The sequence below is a fragment of the Chrysemys picta genome, chromosome 2 (assembly GCF_011386835.1).
Source record: "Chrysemys picta bellii isolate R12L10 chromosome 2, ASM1138683v2, whole genome shotgun sequence".
Taxonomy (NCBI): domain Eukaryota; kingdom Metazoa; phylum Chordata; order Testudines; family Emydidae; genus Chrysemys; species Chrysemys picta.
Genome location: NC_088792.1, coordinates 92616876 through 92642686, shown reverse-complemented (window position 1 = coordinate 92642686; position 25811 = coordinate 92616876). Strand labels below are relative to the sequence as shown.

General features: G+C 43.1%; 1 protein-coding gene and 1 long non-coding RNA gene across 3 annotated transcripts in view; one reads left to right on the top strand and one right to left on the bottom strand.

The window, feature by feature from the left end:
• Positions 1-1052: 1052 nt before the first annotated feature.
• Positions 1053-25811, bottom strand: part of NPSR1 (neuropeptide S receptor 1) — a 97464-nt gene continuing 72705 nt past the window's right edge. Inside the window, exons 6-9 of one of the 2 annotated variants that reach the window (XM_005307224.5) lie at positions 12301-12377; positions 8894-8983; positions 3109-3292; positions 1053-2928 (exon numbers count right to left, since the gene is read on the bottom strand). In XM_005307224.5, coding sequence (XP_005307281.2) covers positions 2838-2928; positions 3109-3292; positions 8894-8983; positions 12301-12377 — 442 coding nt within the window. In that variant the 3' untranslated portion in view covers positions 1053-2837. The remainder of the gene's footprint in view (positions 2929-3108; positions 3293-8893; positions 8984-12300; positions 12378-25811) is intronic. The other variant, XM_024109666.3, reaches the window with a different exon arrangement.
• On the top strand, positions 10093-23840 carry LOC135981958 (uncharacterized). The gene is made up of 3 exons (XR_010599180.1): positions 10093-10314; positions 10603-10779; positions 22904-23840. It is a non-coding gene; the product is annotated as an uncharacterized LOC135981958 (long non-coding RNA).

The following is a 25811-nucleotide window of genomic DNA, read 5'->3' as shown; positions in this document are numbered from 1 at the left end:
TCTATCTAGCTCCCTTTTGAACCCCGTTACAGTATTGGCCTTCACAACATCCTCTGGCGAGGAGTTCCACAAGTTGACAGTGCATTGCTTGACTTCTGCCTCCTTCCTTGTAATTCGCCAATAGTCCCCTTGCACCTCCCTGTTCCCTGGGTTCCTTTAATGAGAATTTCCTTATCTGTAACCTTCCAATAGATCCTGAAGCAGCAGTCAAAAAAGCTAACAATGTTAGGATCCATTAGGAAAGGGACAGATGATAAGACAAAACATATTATAATGCCACTATATCATCCATAGTATGCCCACAATTTGAATACTGCGTGCAGTTCTGGTCACCCTATCTCATACAAGATATATTTGAATTGGAAAAGGTATAGAGAAGGGAAACAAAAATGATTAAGGGTATGAAACAGCTTCCATATGAGGAGAGATTAAAAAGACTGGAACTGTTCATCTTACAAAAAAAGACAACTAAGGGGGGGAATATGATAGAGGTCATGAATGGTGTGGAGAAAGTGAATAGGGAAGTGTTATTTACTCCTTCACATAACACACGACCCCGGAGTCGCCAATGAAATTAATAGGCAGCAGGTTTAAAACAAACATAAGGAAGTACTTTTTCCCACAACGCACAGTCAATCAGAGGAACTCTTTCCCAGAGAATATTGTAAGGGCTAAAAGTATAATTGGGTTCAAAAATGAATTAGATAAGTTCATGGAGGATAGGTCCATCAGTAGCTATTAGTCAAGTTGGTCAGGGGTACAACCCCATTCTCTGGGTGTACTGACTGCCAGAAGCTGGGAGTGGACAATAGGGTCACTTGATAAGTGCTCTGTCAGAGACAATGGGCTAGATGGACCATTGATCTGATCCAGTATGGCCTTTCTTATGTTCTTACATTACAGCAGTGTCTAAAGGTTCTAAATAGGTCAGATCCCCATTGTGTTAGCACTATACTAACACAAAGAGAACAATCTTTGTCCCAATGATCTTACACTTTAGATCCCACCAATTCATCCCAATAGGGTCTCCCTATCTTTGACCCCTCTTCTCGTCATCCTACATTTGAAGAGTCAGCTTTTTTTTTTTTTTTTTTTGCACTCCAGGGTGTACAGCACATTTTAGAATGCATACAATAGTTTCAATTTATTGAGGCCTAGGACAAGCAGAGAGAGAGAGATGCTGGATCCTACACTGGGAACTCCAAAGACACAGCAGTGCAAGAACAGGCCTACTGTATGGGATCTCAGGTTGGAAGAGGCGGGAGTTTGGGGTTTATCAGAGGTTCATGAGGTGGAAAGAAACTAGGCAGTGTTTAAAGGTAAAAGGGTGGTAACCGCATTCATGCTTGGAGTCAGAGGGCAGAAGAAGGGGGAATTAATTGAAATTGGAACCAGTCGAAACCTGAATAAATATTTAGAGTCAGCTGTTTGGGTAGGGTGAAGATTTGAGCAGGTTATAATTTTTCCCCCCTCCATCCCTAGCCTTAGTTAAAAGAGGAATCTTTAAAATATAGATGGGCTATAGAGAACTTATCCTGAGCAGGATTTATATGTGGGTAATGAGACTGTAATATCACATCACTGAGAGATCAGTGGAGTGAGTCAAAAGTCTACTGGAACAGTCATTGTAAAGAACGTGTGTGGGAGCAGCAACAACAGAATGCAGACAAGGCCAGCAGCATAAACAGTAGTGTGTACAGTAAATGAATGAAAGGCTCTGTGAAAACTGGTACTACTGTCCACAAATGAGAGCGAGCCAAGCTCAACCTGGTATTACTGTGCTTACCTAGTGCATTTACCAAAATTACCCAAAGGTATGCAAGAATGACAGCAATGGTATCCTATTCCATATTGCCCATAGTTTGCAACATGTAGATGCTAGTGTTAATTTTGCCTTAGATACAGTAGATGGGTAATATTAGCTCTTGATATGCAGTATTACATAAACGGCCCCATATTTGCTATAGAGACTACCTAGAATACAGCAAAAACTGAGGTAAAGTTCTTTAGTTGCTGAAGGCAATTCATCAGTTGTTAAAGGTGACCACTTGTACTAAATATAACCTTTGGCAAACAGGAATATGGATACGAATAGTCCTGTTGATTTCACTGGGACTACTCACAAAGGTGTTTGTGGGATCTGGCTTTACATTGCAATTTAGAGGCTTCCATATTTTTTTAAACAATTTAAGCCATCTGCGCTGGTGTAGTTTTACAAATATTGCAGTAGCTCTTACTTAAACAAGTGGGGCAAGATCGACATCTGTTGTAAATCAGTGGCATTCTAAAGCTTCAATGGTGCTACACCAGTTTATATCCCCTGATGATTTTGACCCATTAATTACCATCCCCCCCGCCGCCTTTTTGTATACTTCATATATCGTGGTATATAAAGAAACCAAAATCTCACCAATAAATTAAATGTGGTCTGAGTTGAGATGATGCCAACACTTCATTGCAAATGTATTAAATAAGGCCCCTGTCTGTAATTAGCTCTAAATGCTCTTTACAAGTTACATCAGCCGGTAACTGTATATAGCTTCAACAAGATAATCTTTAAAAACAGATAGAAAATCCTGATCGATAAAATATATTTACATTCAGGTACACCGCTTGGATACAAGCTGTACTTGGATACAGCTTCTCTGGAAATAGAGAGCCAAATTCGGTCTTGGCATAAGAGCATGCAACTTTCCTTTATCCTAGGGCTGAATTTGGCCCATAGGGTGGACAGTGAAAGAATTTGCAATGCCATTCTGAAATCCAAATGCTACAGAGAAAGAATGAGATGTCAGCATTCCCAAGGCAGTAATAGCAGGGGTCTTGATATATGCGCTCTAGATGTATTCGGGCTTGGACACAGCCTGCATTTCCTGCCCATCAGTTCGGTCTTTGAAAGTTCCCCCTAAGTTTCTTGCTCTTCTTTTCCTAAAGGAAATAAAAGGTAAAAATTAAAATATAAAAAAAATAGAATTATCTACACACAATTGGTAAAGTTTACAAATTGTATTTATGTCCCCCCTCCCTTTTATTTTATTTTATTTCAATTTTTTTTAAGGGAAGAAGAATAGGTGATATACAGCAGCTACTGCAATAACGAAGCAGTACCCAAAAAAAGGACGGCAGAGGATGTTGCTGAAGATGCAGTAGATAAGGGGATTAACGGCACTGTTTAAAGATGGTAGATTTTGAATAATCACAGATGCATAGAAGCGTGTTTTGGTCTGAGGGAGTACATTGAAGTTGTCCAGGATATCAAAGAGAAAGTAAGGACTCCAGCAGAGAACAAATGCTGCAAAAGAGAGAGGGAGATTTAAAATGCTGAAGTTAGATGGGGTGAGTATTTAAGAAGATTACCATAAAACAGATTGGCCACATATATGTTTGCTTACGCAAGAGTCTCTCTCCCTATTAAAAAGTCCTAGTTAAGGGATTAGTTATTAGATCTTCATATATCTGCTCCTTTATTTTAATTGTAATAACCATAAAATATTGTGATTCTTCCAGTAAGTGTATTCATAAAGTGGTCCCCCAGACACATCTAGGCATTATGAGAGAACTAGACAACTGAAATATAATCATAAGGATAAATAGCCAATTAAAACATCATCAAATACAGTGAATGGCTGCGCTAATGGTCCCCTGTGCGAACAGTCAGTGTAAATTCAGTCACCGCAAAACTAACGCCATGTTAACTGCACTATGTTTACAAGATGCACGTAGGGTAAGAGACAAGACTCTCTTTTGCACTCTCACTCCAAACCACAGCAGACTCACTGTGGTTCTTCACAGTGGCTGGAGGGTGCTACAGAATGAATGCATGGGAGTACTCTGTGCCAGTTCAGCATAGGCCACCCCTGAAAGCAGGATTTGGAGAAGAAGAGGGAGGGTTGCAATAATGTAACATGCATGGTTCATGTACCCTATTCCAGTCCAGAGCCGTCACAGCAGATATTAACAGGCTACAGAATTACCTCTTGCCTTGCCCGCAGGATGGATTCTGTCCTACCCAGCCCTCATGTAGTGCCCCCCACACAAAGTGTGTTGAGTCAAGATTTATGGGGAGCCATTGGAATGGGGGAATTCACCCCTACAGAATATCACTCATTGGCTGTGAATGCATGTCTAGCTGTGGGCTCAGAAAAGATCATGCTGCCCGATGTCCAGGAATACTTCAAAACAAAACAATGTTATTTCAGGCAAGCGCTACACTATAAACGTACATTGGTATAACTCCGTCACTATGGGGTGTGAAAAATCTACGCTACAACAGCACTAAGTCAACAGGAGACCTTCTCCCATCGACATAGCTACTGCCTCTCACGGAGGTGGATTAACTACACTGAAGAGCCTCTCATTGGCGTAGCAGTGTCTTCTCTGAAATGCTATAGAGGCATAGGTGCACTGGTGCAGCTGTGCCGCTGCACTGTTTGAAGCATAGACCTGCCCTCAAATGCATATCCTGAGCTTACATTTTGCCACCTTTGAATGTTGTTGTATTTCTCAGCTGACACTTGTCTGAGCACATTCAAGATATGCAAGGAATGTGCAAACTGCTTTCCTTTTTATATATATATATATATATATATATATAAAGGCAGTAGACTGTAACAAAGGCTTTCTTTTATTGCCACCAGGGCCGGCTCCAGCATTTCTGCCGCCCCAAGCAAAAAAAAGCCGCGATCATGATCAGCGGCGGCAATTGGAAAAAAAAAAAAAGCCGTGATTGGCGGCGGCAGTTCAGCGCCAGGTCCTTTGCTCCTAGAGGGAGTGAGGGACCTGCTGCCCCCGAATTGCCGCAGGTGCCGCCCCTCTCCCTTGGCTGCCCCAAGCACCTGCTTGTTAAGCTGGTGCCTGGAGCTGGCCCTGATTGCCACACAGATGAGTTTAAAAAAATAGCTGTGATTCTGTTCTTGTGAATAGCATGATTCAGACAAATGTTTTTGGTATTTGCAAACGCTAGCACTAAACAATGAAACAAGCAACTACAGTATAGTTTTTTTCCACAAAATATGTCAGTATAAATGCTGTGCTTGAAGAGAAAGGGTATGTGCATCTCTGAGTATGCTACCATGAAAATACCCATCTGTAGATGCAGGCGTGGGTGTCAGCTGTATAAGTAAATGGCTACAATTGTCTTCCTGTGTAGCACTACCAGCTAATCTCAAGCCCTGGGTGCTGCAGCCTTTATTTATCTCCATACAGTGTCAGCATCATCATTCCACTAGTATAATTTTGTTTCCCTAGGAAATGAATGCAGAATGACACCTGCACCAAGACCTCCGCTATGCAGTGAGGTAGGGAAAGCTCACTGTTCCCATTTGGGCAATCAGCATGCTTCTAACATTGAATCAGAGTGCTAAACTTTTCTCTCTTCACCCCCTGCTTCCCAGATGTCTTCACTTCTTAGTCACAGCAGATAGAACAGTAGAAAATGAAGTCGAAGTACAGTGGTTTTCACAGTGTCTTTTTATGCATGAATTGTGTATGCCTCACATATTAATCAGGAACACGGTGGGGTGTAAATATCTCCAAACGAGGTCTCAAACCAGACGATGTCAACCATTTAATCTTCCAATGCGCTTGTTAATTTAAATGGTAATACATAAATCCGACATTCACTCATGAAGAACAAAAGACTTCAGCACAAGCAAGGATTGTGGAAGGCTCTCAACGCAGGTGCCACCAGCAGAGTTCCATTGTTCAGGAAGTGGGGAAGTAGATGATTGCACACTACAGAGCAGAACTCTGAGAGAACCATGTAGGTCTATGCAGAGAGAGATGGGGGCAGATCAGATAAATGAGAAGAGTTGTATCCAATGGAGCCACAACCATACACTTCCATCAACTACCTCCATTATTAAACATTCACAGAGTTCTTTTTAAATGACTGAGGGTAAGGAGAGACAAGGTGGGTGAGGTAATATTTTTTTATTAGACCAACTTCTGTTGGTGTGAGAGAGAGAGACAAGCTTTTGAACTTACACAAAGCTGTTTTTCCAGTTTGGGAAACTTAATCAGAGTGTCATAGCTCAATACAATATGGAACGGATTGTTTAGCCTAAGTAGTTAACACATATTTCAAGGAACCATTCAAGGTGAAGTGGCCTGTTCACATCCCTACAGTCATAGGGAGGAAAGGGTTGGATGGGTGGAAAGTTGTTAGTGGGTTACAAATTATTATAATAAGCCATAAACCCAGTATCTATCTATTCAGTCCCTGATTTTTAGTGTCTAGCAAAGTTACGAATTTAAGCTCCCAGGCTTGTCTTTTGAAAGCGTTGTGCAGGTTTCCTTTGAGGATGAGGTCAGATGATACTTTGATAAAGTGGAAAATCTCATTCTAAAAAGGAGTTGAACTTATCAGAGAGATCAAAACTCAGTATGTTTCCACTACATCACCTTTGGGAAAAGTCATCCTCTGGGCTCTACCCTTAAAGTGCTAGTTAAAATCCTTCCTTTGCAAATGAGTCCATGTGGAACTTTCATTCTAACATCTAGCTCTGTGGGCCTGCCGACAGCAATTCCGGGCCCCTGGGCAGAGCAGTCAGTGTCCGCCTGACATTTGGGGGGGGGGGGGGGGTGCTGCTGTGCCTGCACTGGCTGGTGCCCAGCGAGCTGCCAGTTGCACTGCTGGGCATACTCTTCCGGCACGGCCAGGGCTTCCACATGTGCCCCCCGGTAGCGTTGCCAACTGTCTAATCGCACAAACCCAAAGACCTGTCTAATCGCGCAAAGACCATGCCCCTGTCCTGCCCCTTCTCTGAGGCCCCACCCCCTGCTCATTCCATCCCCCCTCCCTGCTTTGCTCACTCTCCCCCACCCTCACTCACTTTCACCAGGCTGGGCTAGGGGGTTGGGGTGTGGGAGGGGGTGCGGGGTGCAGGCCCTGGGAGGGAGTTTAGGTGTGGGAGGGAGTGCAGGGTCAGGCTTGGGAGGGAGTTTGAGCGTGGGTGTGGAGTGCGGGCTGTTGGCTGGAACAGGGAGTTGGGGTGCAGGAGGGGGTCAGTGCTTACCTCGGGCAGCTCACGAAAGCAACCGGCACACCCCTTTGGCAACGGCTCCTAGGCAGGGGGCCCGGGGGTCTCTGCATGCCACTGCCCATAGGCACCGCCCCTCCCCCCCCCGCAGCTCCCATTGGTCGCAGTTCCTGGACAATGGGAGCTGCAGAGTTGGCGCTCAAGTCAGGGCAACGCACGGAGACCCCCTTCCAGGGGCTGCAGGGACATGCCAGCTACTCTGGGAATGGTGCGGAGCGAGGGCAGGCAGGAAGCCTGCCTTAGCCCCGCTGCACTGCCGGTGGTGGGGCCTAGGGGTGCCCAGGCCCTTTTAAATTCCCCGGATCCCTGGGCAATTGCCCCCTTTGCCCCCCTCTCGTCACTGGGCCTGTCTGTGTGGCTATGTTTGCACAAGTCTTAGCTCTCATTTAACTCCTGAAAGAGAGTAGAGTTCCTCTTTCTCCTTTTCAGTGCTATGCCAGCAGGGATGATCTCGTTGCCAGTCCCCTTTTATACCTCTCTCCTAATTTATCTGTGAATTAATTAAGGATCAGATTCTGCTTGCTTTTCTTGTACTGGGTAGTACCTCACACCCCAAGCTGTCTCATTAAATGTGAATGGAATATATATAGTGAGTGTGCTCACGTGTATATAACATATCTACAGGAGTTGGATTTATACAAAAATACATATATTTAAAAATATAATTACAATCGTTACATAATTGTGAGTATAGGATGAGAAACTAGACAGGGATGTGATATAAGTGGTATAGAGAAGGCATTTGCCATAAAAATGATTATTTGTCTCTCTCTGGGTAAACAATTATTTGGCTCTCTCAGGTGTGGTAAATATTGAGGTGTAATGTAATAATACTTAGTTCTTATATGGATCATTTTGCCAATTCAAATTGAGCTCAGCTCAGTCAAGTCCAATAACTGTTACCATCTGATGGCTGATGGATGGTCTAATGGGAAATGAGATGGTGCTCTTATTTCAAACGACATTGAAGAAGTGTGCACGTCAGAAAAAAGAAAAAAAAATCCACTACAAACCTACACCCACATCCACAGCGGATGCTAACTGGAACTCCTGAATAATTGCAGCCTAAAAGGTCGTTTTCTGGGAGAGCTGTAAGCAACTGAAAAGGAGGTTTAGTAATTAAATGCCGTCTTTACCTATTGCTACTGTGGCACCATAGTCAGCCCTGAAGAGGATCTGGAATTATTCCGCTGAATGTTATGGACATAATGAGCTCAATTAACCAGTGACTACTGGAGTTGCTGCTGTTCCTGTTGAAGTCAGGGACACTTTGGGACTCATCTACAGCTGATGTAACCTGTTTTGTTCCACTGAAGTCAATGGTGCTACATCAGCTTATTTCAGCTGAGGATTTGGCCCTTACAGGGGTGCTGGAGCAATGTGTATAATGGGGGTGCTGAAAGCCATTGAACCAAAGTGTAAACCCTATATATGATGGAAACCGCTTCAAGCCAGGGGGTGCAACAGCACCCCTACATCCTGCACTATGGGCCCTTGTCTTCAAGGGGTGAATGTTTAGACCTGTAAGGGTGGAAACTAGTTTGGGTTAGGGACCTGTATTTTATTTGTCCATAAAGCACAATGAAGACACATGCCATTGTGGAAGTAATAATACACATGCACTGGACAAATACAATTCCAAGTTAAAGTCATTCACAATTAAACATTTTCTAAATATCTTTACTATTTGCTGATGAACCATTTATATTGTCTATAGCAAAAAGAGCAGTTCTTCCATAAATACATTGTAACAAAAATTCTGGAATACAGTCAGTCAAATCCCTCTCTTATCTATACCAGCTCTTTTCATTCTCTTTACCTATATAGCTACCGACTGTATGGTTTTCACTTACCAAGAATAATTACAATGCTGTACTTGATAGCTTTAACTTTAGCCTTTGATATGATCCCTCGATGGGTGTAGCTGGCACAGAATTTGCCATCTGGGGAAATAAGAGGGAGAAAGGTTAAATGCAGAACTTCCGATTAACTAGCAGGAAATGCAGGGATCAATGGAGTTATAGAATCGGGCCAACCTTCCACTAATTGAAATCAACATCCATCAGATGCTCAGCACTAGAACTGGATGGGAATCTTCTGAAAAACATTTTTAATTTTCAAAAATGCTGATTCATCAAAACCAAAACTTCCCAGGAAAGGATCAGAGATGTGATGGATTTTCCTATTTGAAACTTTTTTGGACAAAAGTTTCAAAATTATCAGTCGCCATTTTGACATTTTTGAAATGTTAAGTGTTGTTTTCTGGTTCAAAATGAGTTTTCATCTTGAAAATTTAATTAATTTATACAAAAAAAAAGTTTAAAAATAAAAAAGGTCAAAAATTAAACAAAACATTTCAGAATTATCAAAATGAAATATTTAGGTTGACCCAATCTGTATATTTTTTTCTTTGGATTATTAGGTTTTTTTTATACATTCAAAAAAATGTTCATTGAGATTTTGACTTTTTGTACTGATTTTTGGGGCAGGTACATCTCAGGCAGGTACATCCCAGGTACATCTGAGCCACCCAAAATCACTAGTCACTTTTGAAAATCTTGGCCCTGGTAGCCACTTACCCAGCAACAACAATACTACTTTACATGCGATATTTTGTGAAAGGTGTTAGAAATTGTCATTAAAAAAAGACCTTGAAAAATACAATTACTATTAATTTCTTAAATGCATTTTATTAAGAAGAATTTTAAAAAGCTCTGTTCTCAGTTCCCTTAAATAATCCTTTTCTCTTTTTTATCCATTAGGTAATCAATCATACATTTTCCCTTATTCATGTTTGTTTAATAATAATTAAAAAGGACTTTTGTTGAACAGCTTCTCAGAAATGAAACGTGCCTTGAATTTAGAAGCCATGAACCTGACTCTCGTCTCAGTTACAGTGGTGCAAATCAGGTGCAACTCTGTGGAAAACACACTACGGTAACTGAGAGGAAAATCAAGAGCTATAATTGAATGACACCAGAGTGATTACTATAATATACATGATTTCTCTGTGATTATCCATTTTTCTTTTGTCACTGTTGTGATGTCACAGGATTTGAACCCAGCCTGAGGCCCCCCCCAAGGCAGCTTCTACATCCTGGCCTACACCCAGAGTCTGCTGAAACTGGTTGGAATAAGAAGCTAGTACGACTATAGCCTCAGCTAAGGCTCCGCCCACAGGAGCCTTGATTGGTGGATTGCCCGGCTGCACTGGTTGGTCCAACCACGCTATTTAGGCCAGAAGATGGGACAGGAAGTTTCTCTCAGCTACAAGGTGATTTCTTGTTGTAGCTGCATTCAACCCTGCTTGTTCTCCTGCACCGAACCTTGTTCATGATTTTTGCTCTGTTCCTGCCTCACTCCTGCCTTTGGTCCTGTTCCCACTGTGTTCCTGCTCCATGCTTGGTTGTTATCTCTTCTCCATTTCCTGCCCTTATGTCTCATCTCCAATCACCAGTTACCATTCCTGGCTTTGATCCTGGCCTCCAACTGCTGACTCAGACTCTGGCTTAAATGTTGGTTTTGGCATTTAGTCTAACCCAGACTCCGCTCTGACCTTCAGCTTTGATTCCTGGTTCTGACTCTGACTTGACCCCTGGCTGTGGTGATTGGCAGTTGACTCTAGTGCAGACCCTTGGCTTCATTCTCCAACCTGGATGCCTGCTGTGCCCACTACACTTGACTCCGGCTCTGACTACTAGCCCAGACCAGCTACAGCCTGGTCCATGCCAACTCTAAGGTAAAATTAGTTACATTCAATATAATAAACACATTTTGGGATCATATTTATTAACTGACCTCTTGTCTTGTGTAGCCTCAGTTTAGAAGTGAAACTTTAATGATCTCTTTGGTAATGGGAGACTGTGTATATTAATGTCTTCTGCACATTTTACAGCAAGAGCTTGTTAAGGCTACATAATTGGTGTAACTGGTAAAAAGGATCAAGATGGCTTTGTAGCCAGTGAAAGATCCCATCTGGAAGTTGAACTAGCTCATATTAATGTTAATGGGAGTTAAGGACTAGCCCAAAAAGGAGACTATACCTCTTAGATGAGAAGATGGATTTATCTTTCCAGGCTACCTGAGCCTTGTTACATTATGAATTTGGGGTAGCTGGAAATCTAAACCAGCCCTGCTCAGACTTGCTGAGGGGAGGGACACCTTTGCAAATTTTGTGATTGGTAGGTTTGATAATTATGATGCAATGTTGATTGTGGAAGCATCATCATGTCATGATTCTAACCCATAAGTGTTCATTGCTCCTGTATAAATGGGCAAACTTCTGTATATTTATATATTCAAGTTTGCATAGCTGAATGTACCTGATTTATGCATGTCAGTGTGGGATCTGCTAGCATTAAAAAGGTGTGTGCAAATTTTGGATGCATAATTTTATTATTGGTAACCTAGAGTGTGCACATCAGAGTGGTATAATAATAAAATCCCCCTCCCATCCAGGCATTCAGATTATGTTACAATTAGTAATAAAATATAATTACAAACAATTTGAAATATGAGTTGAAGGTAAATATCCAGAAACAGCAATGGCCTATGTGTAATTGGAACTGCAATTCAGGTGGTGTCACTGACTACACATTTTTTGTTTTATTAAATCATAGCTCTCCTTCCTATCTCAGTACTGTGGTTCTACTTAAGCTTCAGGGTTAATTGATTATTTCATAGCATGTACTGTTGTGAGTAGGGGAATGAGTAAGATGGTGACAGCTAGTGAGTAGGAAACATCCAATGGCTGGTAGTTTGGGTTCAGAGCAAATAGCTTCCCAAAAACTCTCACTTTTCCAAATCACATCAGAACAGTCTGAGCCTCTTTGGCCTACAGAATAGGGATAGAAACCCCAGGAGAACATGTCTCTGTGACTTTTGCATTTGGGTATTTCTGATGCTGACTGGAATCCAGAAATGCAAAGGCATATCAAAATGTAGCAGAAGTATTGTAAAAAAGGGTTGGTTCTAGGCATGGAAGCTTTAGAGGGAATAAGGGATCTCACTTTTTTCTCATCATCTATCCTCTGTGAAAATGGGCTCTCTGTCCAAGGAAAGAGGAAATTGTTCACAACTCATTTCTAACCTATTTGTGCAAACAGCCATTAAAAGAAAATAATTCCTTCAATAATAATAATTAGACATTGGGACCATACCAAGTCTGAGTTCAGATACTCTCAAACTTAAGGGGATCAAAAGTTAGAAGATCCACATCAGAATTTTATGGCTTTGGCCCATCTCTAAAGTCTAGACTCACCAGTACAGTTGGAAATAATCGCAGCATGAGGTTTACTCTTCATCCATATGGTTCGAATCACAATGAAGTAAATGACACTACAGGTGGGGAGAGAAGAGGAAAATAAAATAATCTTTGAGACTATGAGGTGCAGTGAACTTAACTAAGGCCCTGGGGTCCTGCAATGACCTCTGCACCTACAGAGAGCTCTGGTTGTTTGGAGCTAATTGCAGGATCTGAATTTGATACTTAGCTCTTATCAGGTGATCTCAAAGTGCTTTACAAGAGAGGTAAGTATCAGTATCCCCATTTTATAGATGGGGGGGGGGGAGGGCCAGGGAGGAGAACCAAGGCACAAAGTTGAAGTGATTTGCCTGAGGTCACAGAGCAGATCAGTGGTGGAACTGAGGATAGATCCCACTTCTCCTGAGTTCCTGGCCAGTGTCTTGTTCATTGTCTCATGTCTAGGGAAGGACTCAGTACAAAAATGTCACTTTGCCTATGAATTCTCATAGACTTTAAGGCCAGAAGGGACCATCATGATTATCTAGTCTGACCTCCTGCACATTGCAGGCCACAGAACCTTGTCTACCCACTCCTGAAATAGACCCATAACCTCTGGCTGAGTTACTGAAATCCTCAAGTCATGGTTTAAAGACTTCAGTTTACACTAGTTTAAACCTGCAAGTGACTACTCCTGAGGGAATTCTGTGCCCAAAATTAAAAGTTCTGCACATATCTCAAAATTCTGTAAATTTTATTTGTCAAATAAATGTGGAGACTCCAGCATGGCATTAGGGAGCACAGGCTACTAGCTGCACAGAGATGGGAGATCACTTTGCAGCTCCCCCCGGGACATGGACTCAATGGTGAGGTTACACCCAACCCTGATACAGCGCAAGGACTGGGCCTGCCCCAGAAATATACCAGGGCCCTGCCTCTCCATGCCAGGTGCACCAGGTGTGGGCAGGCAGGCTCAGCCCAGGAGGATCCAAGTGTGGCAGGGAGCCAGGTGTGGGTTGAGAGGGTTCTATGTGGGGTAACGTGGGTGTGGATGGCTCAGTGGGGGATCTGGATGCACAGGGGCTTGTTGTGGGGGTTCTGCATGCAACGGTAATGGGACTCTGCGGCGGGGGGGGGGTCCAGATGAAAGTGGTTGGGGCTCAGTGGAAGGGGGGTTCTGGGTGCAGGGGGGATAGAGCTCAGCAGGGGGGCCTGGGTATGGGAGGTTCAGTGTGTGTGGGGGGGTCCAGATGCTGGGGGAGTGGGGCTTGGTGCGGTATGGGGATCTGGGTGCCGGTGGCTTGTCGGTGTTCCAGCTGCAGGGGGAGTGGGGCTTGGCAGGGGGGCTTCTGGGTATAGGGGGTGAGGCTTGGCAGGAGGCTTTGCATATGAGGGGTCTGGCTGCATGGCAGTTAGGTGGATGGGGGAGCAGCTCCCTGTACAGTGATACTTCCTCCTGCAGCTGAGGAGTAATGGGCGCAGGAAGTGGGGGGGGGGCGTGCAGAGCTTCTTGTAGCCTGGGGAAAAATCTGGGGTGGGTCTGACCCAGCCCCGGATGCTGTGCAGGGGGAGAGGAAGTCCTGTCTTGCCCAGCCGGGACTAGCAGCTAAGCCCGGTGCAGGGTAGGAACCACCAGCTGGGTCTTCCCCAGTCTCATCCCCTGCCCCATAGTGATTTACCACTCTGCCAGCTGCCCTGGGCACCCAAAACATACTGCTGGGGAGGGTCACATGACTACTCTTGTGGCTTCCCTTTGCTTCTTCATCAAAATGATTTTTCTGTGGGGAAGCAAAAAAATCTGCATGGGATATGAATTCTGTGCATGAGCAGTGGCGCAGAATTCCCCCATGAGTAAAGTGACCCATGCCCCAAGCTGTGGAGGAAGGTGAAACCCCCCCAGGATTTCTGCCAGGGGAAGATTCCTTATTGACCCCAAATATGGCGTTCAGTCAGACCCTGAGCATATGAGCAAGACCCACCAGACAGATACCTGGGAAAGAATTCTCTGTAGTAACTCAGAGCCCTCCCGATCTAATATCCTGTCTCCAGCCATTGGGAATTTTTGCTACTGGCAGTCGCCAATGGGTCACATGCATAGGCAGTCCCATCAGACCATGCCCTCCATAAACTCATCAAGCTCAGTCTTGAAGCCAGTTAGGTTCCCTCTCCCCCCCTTGGAGGTCTGTTCCAGAATGTCACTCTTCTGATGGGTAGAAACAGTCATCTAATTTCAAGCCTAAACTTGTTGATGGCCAATTTATATCCATTTATTCATGTGTTCACATTGGCACTTAACTTAAATAACTCCTCTCCCTCCCCGGTATTTATCCCTCTGTATTTATAAACAGCAATCATGTCTCCCCTTAGCCTTTGTTTGGTTAGGCTAAACAAGCCAACCCCTTTGAGCCTCCTCTCATAAGGTAGGTTTTCCATTCTGCGGATCATCCTAGGAGCCCTTCTCTGCACCTGTTCCAGTTTGAATTAATCTTTCTTAAACATGGGAGACCAGGATTGCACGCAGTATTCCAGATGAGGTCTCACTAGTGCCTTGTATAATGGTACTAACATTTCCCTGTCTTTACTGGAAATACCTCGCCTAATGCATCCTGGGACTGCATTAACCTTTTTCATGGCCCCATCATATTGATGGCCAAAGTCATCCTGTGATCAACCAATACACTCAGGTCTTCCTCCTCCTCTGTCACTTTCAACTGATTAGACAACAAACCAAGATAATTGGAGAGATCTACTTTGAAGTCTGCTTATCTGTTTTCATAATGGCAATTCATAGTCATTCATAGTCTTTGGGCTAGGAAGGAGTTTGAGAATGACTCTACCCTGGTGGGGTTAGCACACTCACTTAGGATGTGGGAGACCCAGATTCCAGTCCCCCTATTCCATTGACTGTTTATAAAATATGGAACTGCTTCAACAGGAGAGGCTGAGCCAGTTCTGCCCCCCAAATACCCATAGATCAGTGAATAGGGCACTCTCCTACAATGGGGGAAGAACCAAGTTCTAATCCCTGCTCCATCTCAGGCAGAGGAGGGCATTGAATCCTGGTCTCCTACATCACTTGGCTAAAGGGTTCTAATGGTGGCTGCTGCCAGCAGACAATTCATGGAGAGTTTAAGGTCAAACAACAGTGAATTCTTTGTGAATAAAATATTTTTCCAGAACACTTGCCCCATTCTGTATACAAGTGAGATCCTGTGCTGCACCTCGGAGAGCAGCACAAAGTTGCAGTCTATGGCTTTAAACCAACTCTGCACCCTCCCAATCATGGGCTGCGCCAACCATCAGAGAGGACCTTGGTGTAACTTAGACAGCACTGGAGACATATCTAGGTAATAGCAGCCTCCTCAGGCTACCCTCTGGGCTCCAGTGCTGCTCAGAAGCTCTGAAATGCTGTGTGCTGGGGTCCCACCCTTGCATGCCTCTCTTATCCCCTCATTGTTCCCTGGTATCCGCCCCTATGCGCACACACAAGGGGTTGCCAGAAGGTCCTCAGGAGACATCCTTCTGGCAGGCTTTAACAGTGGCTGCTCTGGAGGAATCCTCCTCCATCTTTCAGGGCTCTTTTATGTTGCTCTAGTTTTTACCCATTTAAAGGGGCCTGAGAGGATGTGTGAGGAACCGAATAATTCAAGTGGTAAAATATAAGATGAAACATCCCCTCTGTGCTTCTTTTAGTTGAAGAAATTGGACCTGGCCAGGGGTCAGCAACGGGTCTGTACACGGACACAAGTGTCCACGGTAAAAATTTTGAGGTCCGTGGGGGGTACTCACGGGCGGCTCCCCGCAAGTGGCTCCCCGTCCCTGTTGTTGCTGGCAGAGGTGCAGCCAGGCAGCTATGCATGCTACCTCCGTCCCCCTTTCCTCCCCGAGTGCTGACTCAGCTGCTCCCAGCCCATTGGCCGGGAACTGCGGCCAATGGGAGCTGCCGAGGGTGGTGCCTACAGATGGATGTAGCATGCCTGAAGAGCTGTCTGGCTGCACCTCCGCCAGCAACAGTAGGGGCGGGGAGCCGCCTGAGATGAGCCTCCCTGCAAGCAACTCCCCGTCCCTGCTGTTGCTGGCGGAGGCGCAGCAAGGCGGCTCTGTAATCTGCACGTTGCCTCCGTCCCCTCCTCCCCGAGCGCTGACTCCGCAGCTCCCAGCCCATTGGCCGGGAACCATGGCTATTGGGAGCTGCAGGGGCAGCGCCTGTGGGTGGGGCAGCACGCAGAGCTGCCTGGCCATGCCTCCTCGTAGGAGCCGGAGGGAGGACATGCCCCTGCTGCCGGGAGCTGCTTGAGGTAAGTGCTGCCCACGCCCTCACCCATGCCCCAACCTTCTGCCCCAGCCCTGATCCCCCTCCTGTCCTCCAAATCCTCGGTTCCAGTCTGGAGCCCCCTCCTGCACCCCAAATCCCTCATCTCTGGCCCCACACCAGAGCCTGCACCGGAGCCCTCACACCCTGACCCCTGAATCCCAACCCCCTGCTCCAGCCCGAAGTCCCCTCCTTCACCCTGAACCCCTCATTTCTGGCCCCACTCCGGAACACACACCCCCAGCCCAGAGCCCATACCCACTCCCACAACCCAACCCCCTGCCTCAGCCCGGAGCCCTCTCCCTCCCCCTGCCAATGTCCATCACTAAGTCCAGTAATTTTGTCAAGTGTCCATCACACAACATGGTGGTTCTGACCCCTGCCTGTAACTGCACCTTCCTGGGATAAGTCCCAGTTGGAAGGATATGAGAGAGAAGAAAAGCAGGTATATGGTTGTTTCCATTCTAGGACCTGATCATGCACCCATTAGACAACAATTATACAGCTTCAGAAGCAGTTGCAGCTGCAGTCCCTGACACACATACATACTTCCTGTTTCCTCTTAGCTTTTCTAAATTCAAAGACTACAACTCCCAGCATGGTATCTGGATCTAACAACTCCACAGTGAACTAGGCTGAAACTTGGGACTGTTTTTAGTAGCTTTATAGAGATCAAGAAGTGTCTTTCACTCCTATCTTTCTATCATACGACTTCATTAATAATAAATAACCATTTCTTTTATAAGTCATCTTAATTTGAACTCACTTTCAGGTAGAGCTCAGAGAACAGTGCAAGAGGCTTTTCTGTAGATATTCTCATTTTGAGATTTGCAATGGCTGTGCTTGCATCCCTTTTGGGTTCATTTCTGTAGAAATTAGTCATCTGGTTTCCATGCACAATATTTGTGAAAATTGAATTTCAGCATCTGAACCAGAAGCATTTGCAAATTCAGCTAAAGATTCCAGCCTGCTCTCTTTGCTCCATTCATTCAAACATTTGGCTAACTCCTGGCTGACCTTAGAATTTTCCTTTTGATCTTCAGAGGTTTTCAATGACTGGATCATCTGCTTTGGCCTGGGTGAGATTTCCTTCACATCTCTTTGCAACCTTTGAAAAATCTATTTTTGTCATTGACATTTCTCCTTTCATTACTCTGAGGCAAATAATTCATTCATTTTATTTTCTAACAAAACCTACCTCTTCAGAAAAGAAATTATCTTGCCAGCTTGTACAGATCCTGTTTGTATTTTATTTACCTGACCTCTTTTTCTCTTTATGGGCCAGAACAATATCTACCTCATGTGCAATTTAGTCTCTAACCTTTGATTGTGGTGTTATCTTTAATAATTCATTCTCTTATATACTCTGTGTTTCTCATTCTTACCTTTAATTAATTCTTGCCCTTTCTAACATATTCACATAGGCCTTGATTCATTCTTGGTGCATTCATTGCTATCAGATGATACGTAAACAGTACTTAATTGAAATGGTTTGGTTTTATTATTGTTAGCTTTTTTCCCTTCTAGGCTCTTCCTTGACTGTTTTATCCCATTTCATCCAAAGTTTTCTGGTACCAAAATGGTGCTAAAAGCCATATCCTAAAGTTCTTGATTTTGTTTCCCCTCAGTCCACATTTGAACGCAACCAGAGTTCAGCTTGTTTAAGGGTTTATATAAGCTCTTGAGGATTTGCGATAATCAACAAAATAACAAATAGTAACCAACAATTTACATTTAAGTATCACTTTACGTGATGAAAGATCCCATAGTTTCAAAAACAATATACATACAAAAACATTTTAAATACAGCCACCTCTGGGACACAGGGTGGTGGTAGCACATTAGTGGGGCAGGAAAAATGGCACTCTTCATAAGAGCAGTGGTTTGTCCTCGTTATCTTGTCATGAGATTTTTCAGACTGTCTACAAAAAGTAATAAAACATATAGGATCAAATCCTGCCTTCACTAGCAAACAGCTGTGCAGCTGGTGTAGTGGGGGTTAACTAGTCCCATGTATAGCATAAAGAACATCCTTCCATCCCATGGCAGAGCACCACAGTGTACTGGTACTTTCTGTCTAAGCATGGGCAAGGTGCAAGTCTGCTGCTGGTGAACCCTTGCCACTGAGGACATCCTACATAGTCTAGTTTGACTCCTAGCCTCACCCATTTTACAGAAAATGATGACCCTGTAGGTCATCAAGTACGTCCCAGTGCATTACATCTCAGCAGCTTCCAGAGCATTCTTGTGTACATATTCTGAAACATGCCGAACCAATTATTTTGGCTCTGTGTTTGGAGAAGGGTATTCTGAATTAGGTATTCAGTCTAAAAGTCAGAATACCTGGATCCCAGAATCTAAAGCACTCTTCTGTAATCTCATTTAGGATATGTCCCTCTGCACTGTATTTAATTCAGGGGACACTATTTGGCCAGAGCTGATTTCCATTGTGGGAGAGAAGTATGAAGACCCGTGTTTATATCTAGTGCAGACTGAAGATGTGGATATCCTATTTTAATGCAGAAAAGATAAATCTGAGTCTTTAAGATTTCAGCCCAAAATAAATTGCATGCTATTCTATCTACAGTATGCAGAATGAAAGAATGAATGAACCCTTCCAGGATTTGAATATGTAGTTGCATCTAGGTATACAAGATCTGATGCTTACAACATCCAATTAGTACACTGAATTTCATGGCTACTATTATTCAGTTGTGCTCTCTAATGCACCCCTGGATTCTCCCCTGTGTATCTCACTGATGTTGAAATAAATGAGAGAACACTGCAAAAAATCAGAGAAGGGTAAACAACTGAAAGGTAGTGGCTTCAAACAATGTCACTGAAGGCCTTGAGCTACTTGATGTACCATACATAATGTTACTACTATTTCTATTTCTTTTTATCTTGATATTCAAAAATCAGGGACACAGGTAGCTTGTTCAAATATAGCTATACCATAAGTGATTTTCTTTTTGATGTTTCTATTTATTATTTATTTTCTAGACTCATACAGCAGGCTGTATTGGGAAATGATTTGGGGATATTGGCTGCCATGATTGACAGAGCCTAGATGTGCTGTAATGCTGCTAAGTTTGGGTTCCCAGGAGAAGCACATCACTCCGTGACTGCTTCCTGATGGCTGCTTTGTGGAGGACAGTGGCACCATGATCTCAGTTAGGATTCTAAGTGCTATTGTCATACAAATTAGAAGTACAGTTAGCTGTTCAGTTCCACTGGTGTTTATTGTTCAGCTGCAAAGTCATGGAATTATAAATAATTGTAAAGTTTTGTACTTTTTAAAAAGTTCCACGTGTTATCAGCTGAAGTATTGGTTTTTGTTGTTTATTTTCAGTTTAAGTTAACTGAAGGCTTCTGCTTAGGTGTTCAAAGCCATGGCAAAATGAGAATGTATTTAAGGCTCAGTCCTCACTTCTTTCTTAAGAAGGAAGAGCAAACAGAAAAGACAGTCCCAAAGAATAGGAAACAGTTCCCATTTGTGAGAGACTGCGATGGCAGACAAAGAAAATAAGACACAGATGGGAAATGGCTGTATTTTTGTACTACATCTTTATGCACTGTGCACAATTCCAGCCATCTCTCAACCTTGTTTACCATCTCTTTGTATCCGCGGTCATGGTCAAGATATTTGTAGATGGGCGCACAACTTTGTAGTCTCAACAGAACTCATTTAGCAACAGACAAGATTTTCTCTACACATCTCTTGATATAGATTTAATATTTCTGACAAGCCCTTTTCATAACCACTAGGGTGGTGACAGGAACTATGTATGAAATCCTGGCCTCTTTGGAAAAAACTCCCATTGACTTCATAGATTTCACTGGGACCAAGATTTTGCCTGAGAACTCTAACCCCAACTTGTTACACCTGGAGGGTGTGGCAGCCTCAGGAAGGAGTTAAAAGAAAGGAGCCCAATGCAGTTGAATGAAAGGGACTTAGGAGAGAGGTGGTTTGGGGGTGCTTACTCTGCGGGAAGGATATGATGGCAGCCAGCCGGAGAACCCAAGATGGATTACAAGCTGAGGCCTGTTTCATTTTTGAGATTTGCTGAGGGACTCCAGAGGGACGCCCTGCAAGCTGTTGCTCTGGAAGGAGAGTCAGATCACTTTTCTTTGCTATAAAATGTTTGTTTGTTACAATACATACAGGTGTTGATGATCCTCAGAATCTGACAGGAAAACATTAGTGAAAATTAAATCTACTTAGCTTTAAAAAAAATAAAACTGTTGTATTTTTCATTTGATAAATATACCTTGGTAGAAGCTCATCCAGGCTCAATATTTATAGGCTCACATCACCAGTATGTTGTTGATAAACAGACTTAAATTCATTTTCTGTAAAATTGCTTACAATTATCATCTAAGTTTGTCTATTGTTGCTTTTTCTCTGCTATGTGTAACACCATGCAGATGCATGGCTGTATTATGCCTCCTAATTGTTGACAATGACTCAGTGTTTGTAAATCATTGACTAATTTGCTCTCACACACCTATTATACCTACAATTATTTAAGTGAACTGTCAGGCTGACATTACTTGTAAAAAAACTAGGTTCTTAGATGGACTCAGAAGTAGAAACTACTCAATCAAATCAATAAACTGGCTTTGATATTTTTATTCCTGTTCATTGATTTCTCGCTAGCCTTTTGTCTTACCTAGCCTCTATTTCACTCCAGCATCTTGTTTTTAAACTCCATTTTCTTTTTAAAATATTGATTACTTACTTTTTCTCTGCTTATTTTTTCCCTTGCTGCAGTCTGATTGTTCCACTGGAACTCTGATTCTACCCCCCCCCCCCCTTGCATCTTGCCGATTTTGTTCCGTGACTAGGAGTTATTAATACTACTCATATATTTAACAGATTAAAGTACAGGAAAGGACAATTTGTGAGTTAAATGAACCACTAAACAGAACACAAACCTTTCACAGATTCTGAATTTCTGGAGGTACAAAGTTCTAAAGATCTCAAATGTGAGCTATTAACTATAGTGAAGCTCTGACACAAGAGTATTGCAAGCAAGAAACTTTATCTCTGGCCCCTTTCAGTGGCTACCGTTCCACAGAAATTGGCCCGTCATTAACGGGTGTGCATAGCAGGCGATTCCCAAGAGGTAATCGGCACCTTTGACTCCTATTGAAATTGCAGTATTCAGCATTTCTCAGAATCTGCCCAAGTGACTTCAATCACAGATGATGGCACTCTGTAGCAATGGACCCAAAATGAGACTGGACATGTCACTACTGCAGTTTTCTGATACTTCTAGTCATCTTGGTTTCAGGCAGGTTGGAAATACCACCTCCAGAATAGTTGGGAATTTTGTCTGAATAATGACTGAAGGAACTGGGCCACTGTGGAAAATGGTCTGTTTTGTCATGTTCTGGCATTTCTGATTCTCACCTGACAAAAAGCAATAACTTAGGAGGAGCTTTTGTAATAAAGAGTACATATAACCCACACAGAATTCATCATGTGCTTTGGGAAGAGGCTCCGATTACTTCTTTTTATATTTGAACTAGTTCTGGCTCATGTTTAGTGGAGCTGAGTAAAACATTCACACCAAAATGCATGAGAAACTGATTTTCATGGTGTATTGCAAGCTCCCAATTCAGCCCACTTTGCTGAAAGATTCACTAAGCCTTGTGAATGTTTTAAACAATCCTGGGCTGATTTATCATTTTGTGTTGAAAATATTATGGTTTTGAAGCAAAAAAAAACCCTTTTGTTGTGTAGGTTAAATTTTTCCTTTGTGTTCAGGTCTGTTCAAACCCTAAACGCGCACCTTGTAACTCAAAGTATACTGGATTTTTAGATTATAGATCATATTAGATTATAACTGTATTAAGTGTTGCCTAACTGGGAGGTGGTTCTTTAAATAAATTTATAGAAGGGGAGGAAAATAAAATAATATATTAATTGGTTGCTGAGACTGAGGTTCTGAGGAGATAATTGTAGGAAAAGATCTTCCTAGATTTAGGTCACTCTGGACCTTTGCAGTATTGCCATCCCCAACTGTGCAAAAGTGATGAATCCAGGCCCAAAAATGAGCTCTTAAGTAATATCAATATATTTTTATTCGTATTGTTTACATTTTGGTTTCTGAGCCTTTAGGGTACACTCAGGTTACATTTTGGGGGCTCCTCTCTGCAACCAGGAGGGCGAGAAATGTACTTTGTTTTAACAAAAGCTTAGGTTCCCTTCAGGGGCTGGGCCATTATCGAGAACACTAACTATTGTGAGACTTGTGATACAATTGCAAGAGTTGGTCATGTTGCCATTGCCTTAAATTTCAGTGCCCTGGGTGATGTTCCAGTGGAAGTAGACATTGATGAATTCTACGATTTCCTTGTAAACAAGATTGCACCAAAGAAAATACCAAAGTCCTGTTTCTCCAAACTCAGAACAAAAAGGAGTGATTTCTTAGTTTACAGCCGAAGCCTTGTTGGCCAACAGACCTGTAAGCTCACTCTCCAGCTTTCTCCAGGGTACACACTGTGCTCACAGGTACTGCTCGGCTTTCTTGCCTCTGCGCCCCCGCCCCCCTGTTCTTGTCTGTTCAGTTTCTGTGTTCTCTCCTTTCCCCTCCCCACCCTTCTCAGGTAGCCGGTGGAACCCTTTGACCACATGGTTCTAGTTTCTGGGCAGATTCTATTAGGCCTTGTTTTAGATACAATCCTTTCCCTGTCTTTACTTATCTTAAATGAAGGTCTTGTTCGTGCATCAGTTTGAACGAGATTCTAATTCAACCCATAATAAGGTTTCACCCAGCTCATTACAATAGCAGGTGCTGTAAATCAGCGGCAGTATGAGAGAACCCTGAAAGACATGTATGGTAACTGGACTATGACAAGAAAACTGTTCAGTCAAACTTGCATATTTATAGTGAGTTACGTTTTGTGTCTGAAGACTTAAAAGCTTATCCCTTGGTTACACGATTGATGTGTCATCCCAGACAATGTAATATCATTCTAATCAGTACACTTCTGTAGAGCAAACAGTCTTTATAGAGATTCAGACAGAGCTAACTTAGAATGAGTTGCACCTGACGGTGCCTTCAAACATGTTTCAAATGTATCTGCAATGTTGAATCAAGAGTTGATTTGAAGAGTAGATGAAGCAGGTGTACAAAAGTTTATTAAAGAAATGTTCTAATGTTCTCTCCCTATTTTCATGTTTTGTTGTAAAAAAAAAAAAAAAAAATCTTTCTAAGTAAAGTGCAGTAAGTTGTCTGACTTCCTGTCTAGATATATTCCTTTCTTTTGTGACACTGTGCTTGTGTGTTTGGTGGGGGGTATTTGTTTCAAGTAAAATTGAAGGAGATGGGGGTGGGAGGATTTGACAGAAACAGAGGTGTGGGGGATTTTAAATGGCATCTTGATTTAAAGACAGTTTTTCTGTGTGACAAAAGAAAAGCCCTGTTCAGTTTACTGCATTATGGCTCTCATTTTTGTAATTACTGTAATATAGGAATATTACAGATCTAATACAAATTCCTCTCTCCCTCCTCCTTTTGAGATGGTGCCTTCTTTGTGATCAAATGTAATATGCATCTAAAAGCATTAGCCTAATGCTTATATACATGGGAAATATAAGCTTTATGCACAGTTATAGTTATTTCAGAAAATTTTTAAGTGCAAATCTCCAACTGCCTTGGCTTCATAAACCCATCAATATGGCTCACATAGGCACTTAAAGCCTTTTAACGAGGCCCTGATCCTGCACCCATTGGTCCCAATCATCAGTTAGTACATCCAGATGATTAGCACTGGCATGGAAGAGGGGAACAAAGGTGGCCCCTGTATTTTTGAGTTCCCTGGATACAGGTGTCATTGGGAGCCACTGCAATTCCTGGTGTCAGAGCAGCCTTGACACTGCTCTAATCTATGATCTGCATCACATAACTCCCATGAGCCCTAACAATCAATGAATAGCAGAGGCTGGAGCACGTTGAGCTCTGACCACACCTCCTCCCTGCCCCAGACTTCTCCTTCATTCCACTCCTCATAAATGAAAGGCCCTGTATGTTGTGGGCTGGCATAAGCTTGCTCTGGCAACTCCACATGGGTGTGTTTTGAGGCCCCATTTAGGCCCTGTCTATGCCACCAATAAAGCATTAAAGGGGCCTTAGTGGAACTGAGGGCCAGCCCCATCATATTCAATGAGAGTTTTGCCACTGATTTTTTTTTTTTAGGAGGAGTGGGGTGTGTCCCCATGAAATAGGATCACGCCTACAATACTGTGCAGCGTTGGTAGTTCCTATTGTATATTGTGTGAGACAGCCTGGAACATAGCAGTTGCCCCCACCACTCAAATTTTTAGCTGATTCTTGAGCACCACATTGACCATAGCTGACTTCAGGATCTTCAGATCAGAAAGGGCATAAATCTTCCTGGAAGATCCACATTAGGAAACCAGAAATGTGGGATGGGTCCAATCTCCAGGCCTGCTCAGATCACACGGAAGCATGTTTGAACAAGCACGGTAATGTGCTGCAGTGCAAACATTTCCCCTGTTGAGACATCTCTGTGGAGTGGAAGGTTGTGGAATGGAAGGAGTCTTCATAACAGGGAGGTAATAATTTATCAAATCAAACTTTTGTTGGCCACCTCCACCCAGAGAAACACTTTTCCTCCCCTCCTCTTCCAACTAGATGGGTAAATTGCTAATAATAGCAGAAAGGGTTATTTCCCAATGGCCACTAGCAATTTTGGATATGAGTTTATACATTGCAGTTAGTGTAGATGGATTAGCTTTTTAAACTCCTGGGCTTCCAAGAAATAATACAATAGCTAAGGGTGGCTTGATACCATAGTGATGAGCCCCACACACACAAAGCTTTTGAGGCTGGAGGTTGCAAAATACACTGTTCTCTGAAGTACTGAACTGAAACATTTTAAAAAATAAGAAATATTTTTATGGTGCATGGCATTTGCTCACCCTTATATTGCTACTGATCTTATCATTGTATCCTGACTCTAATCCTCTGTAACAGTGTTTGTATTCATCTCTCTCCATCGTACAGGAAAATGTCATCGACATCTAGAAATGGCAATAAAAGTACTTTTTTGTTGTTGTTGGTTGCAAAGCAACCAACCAAATAAGAAAATAGAGCCCCATTCGCAGCACCTAGAACCTGATGTGAATTGGCCTTCCTTCTGCCATGAGTTTATACTTATGGTATTGCAGGGGTAGGTGGTAATG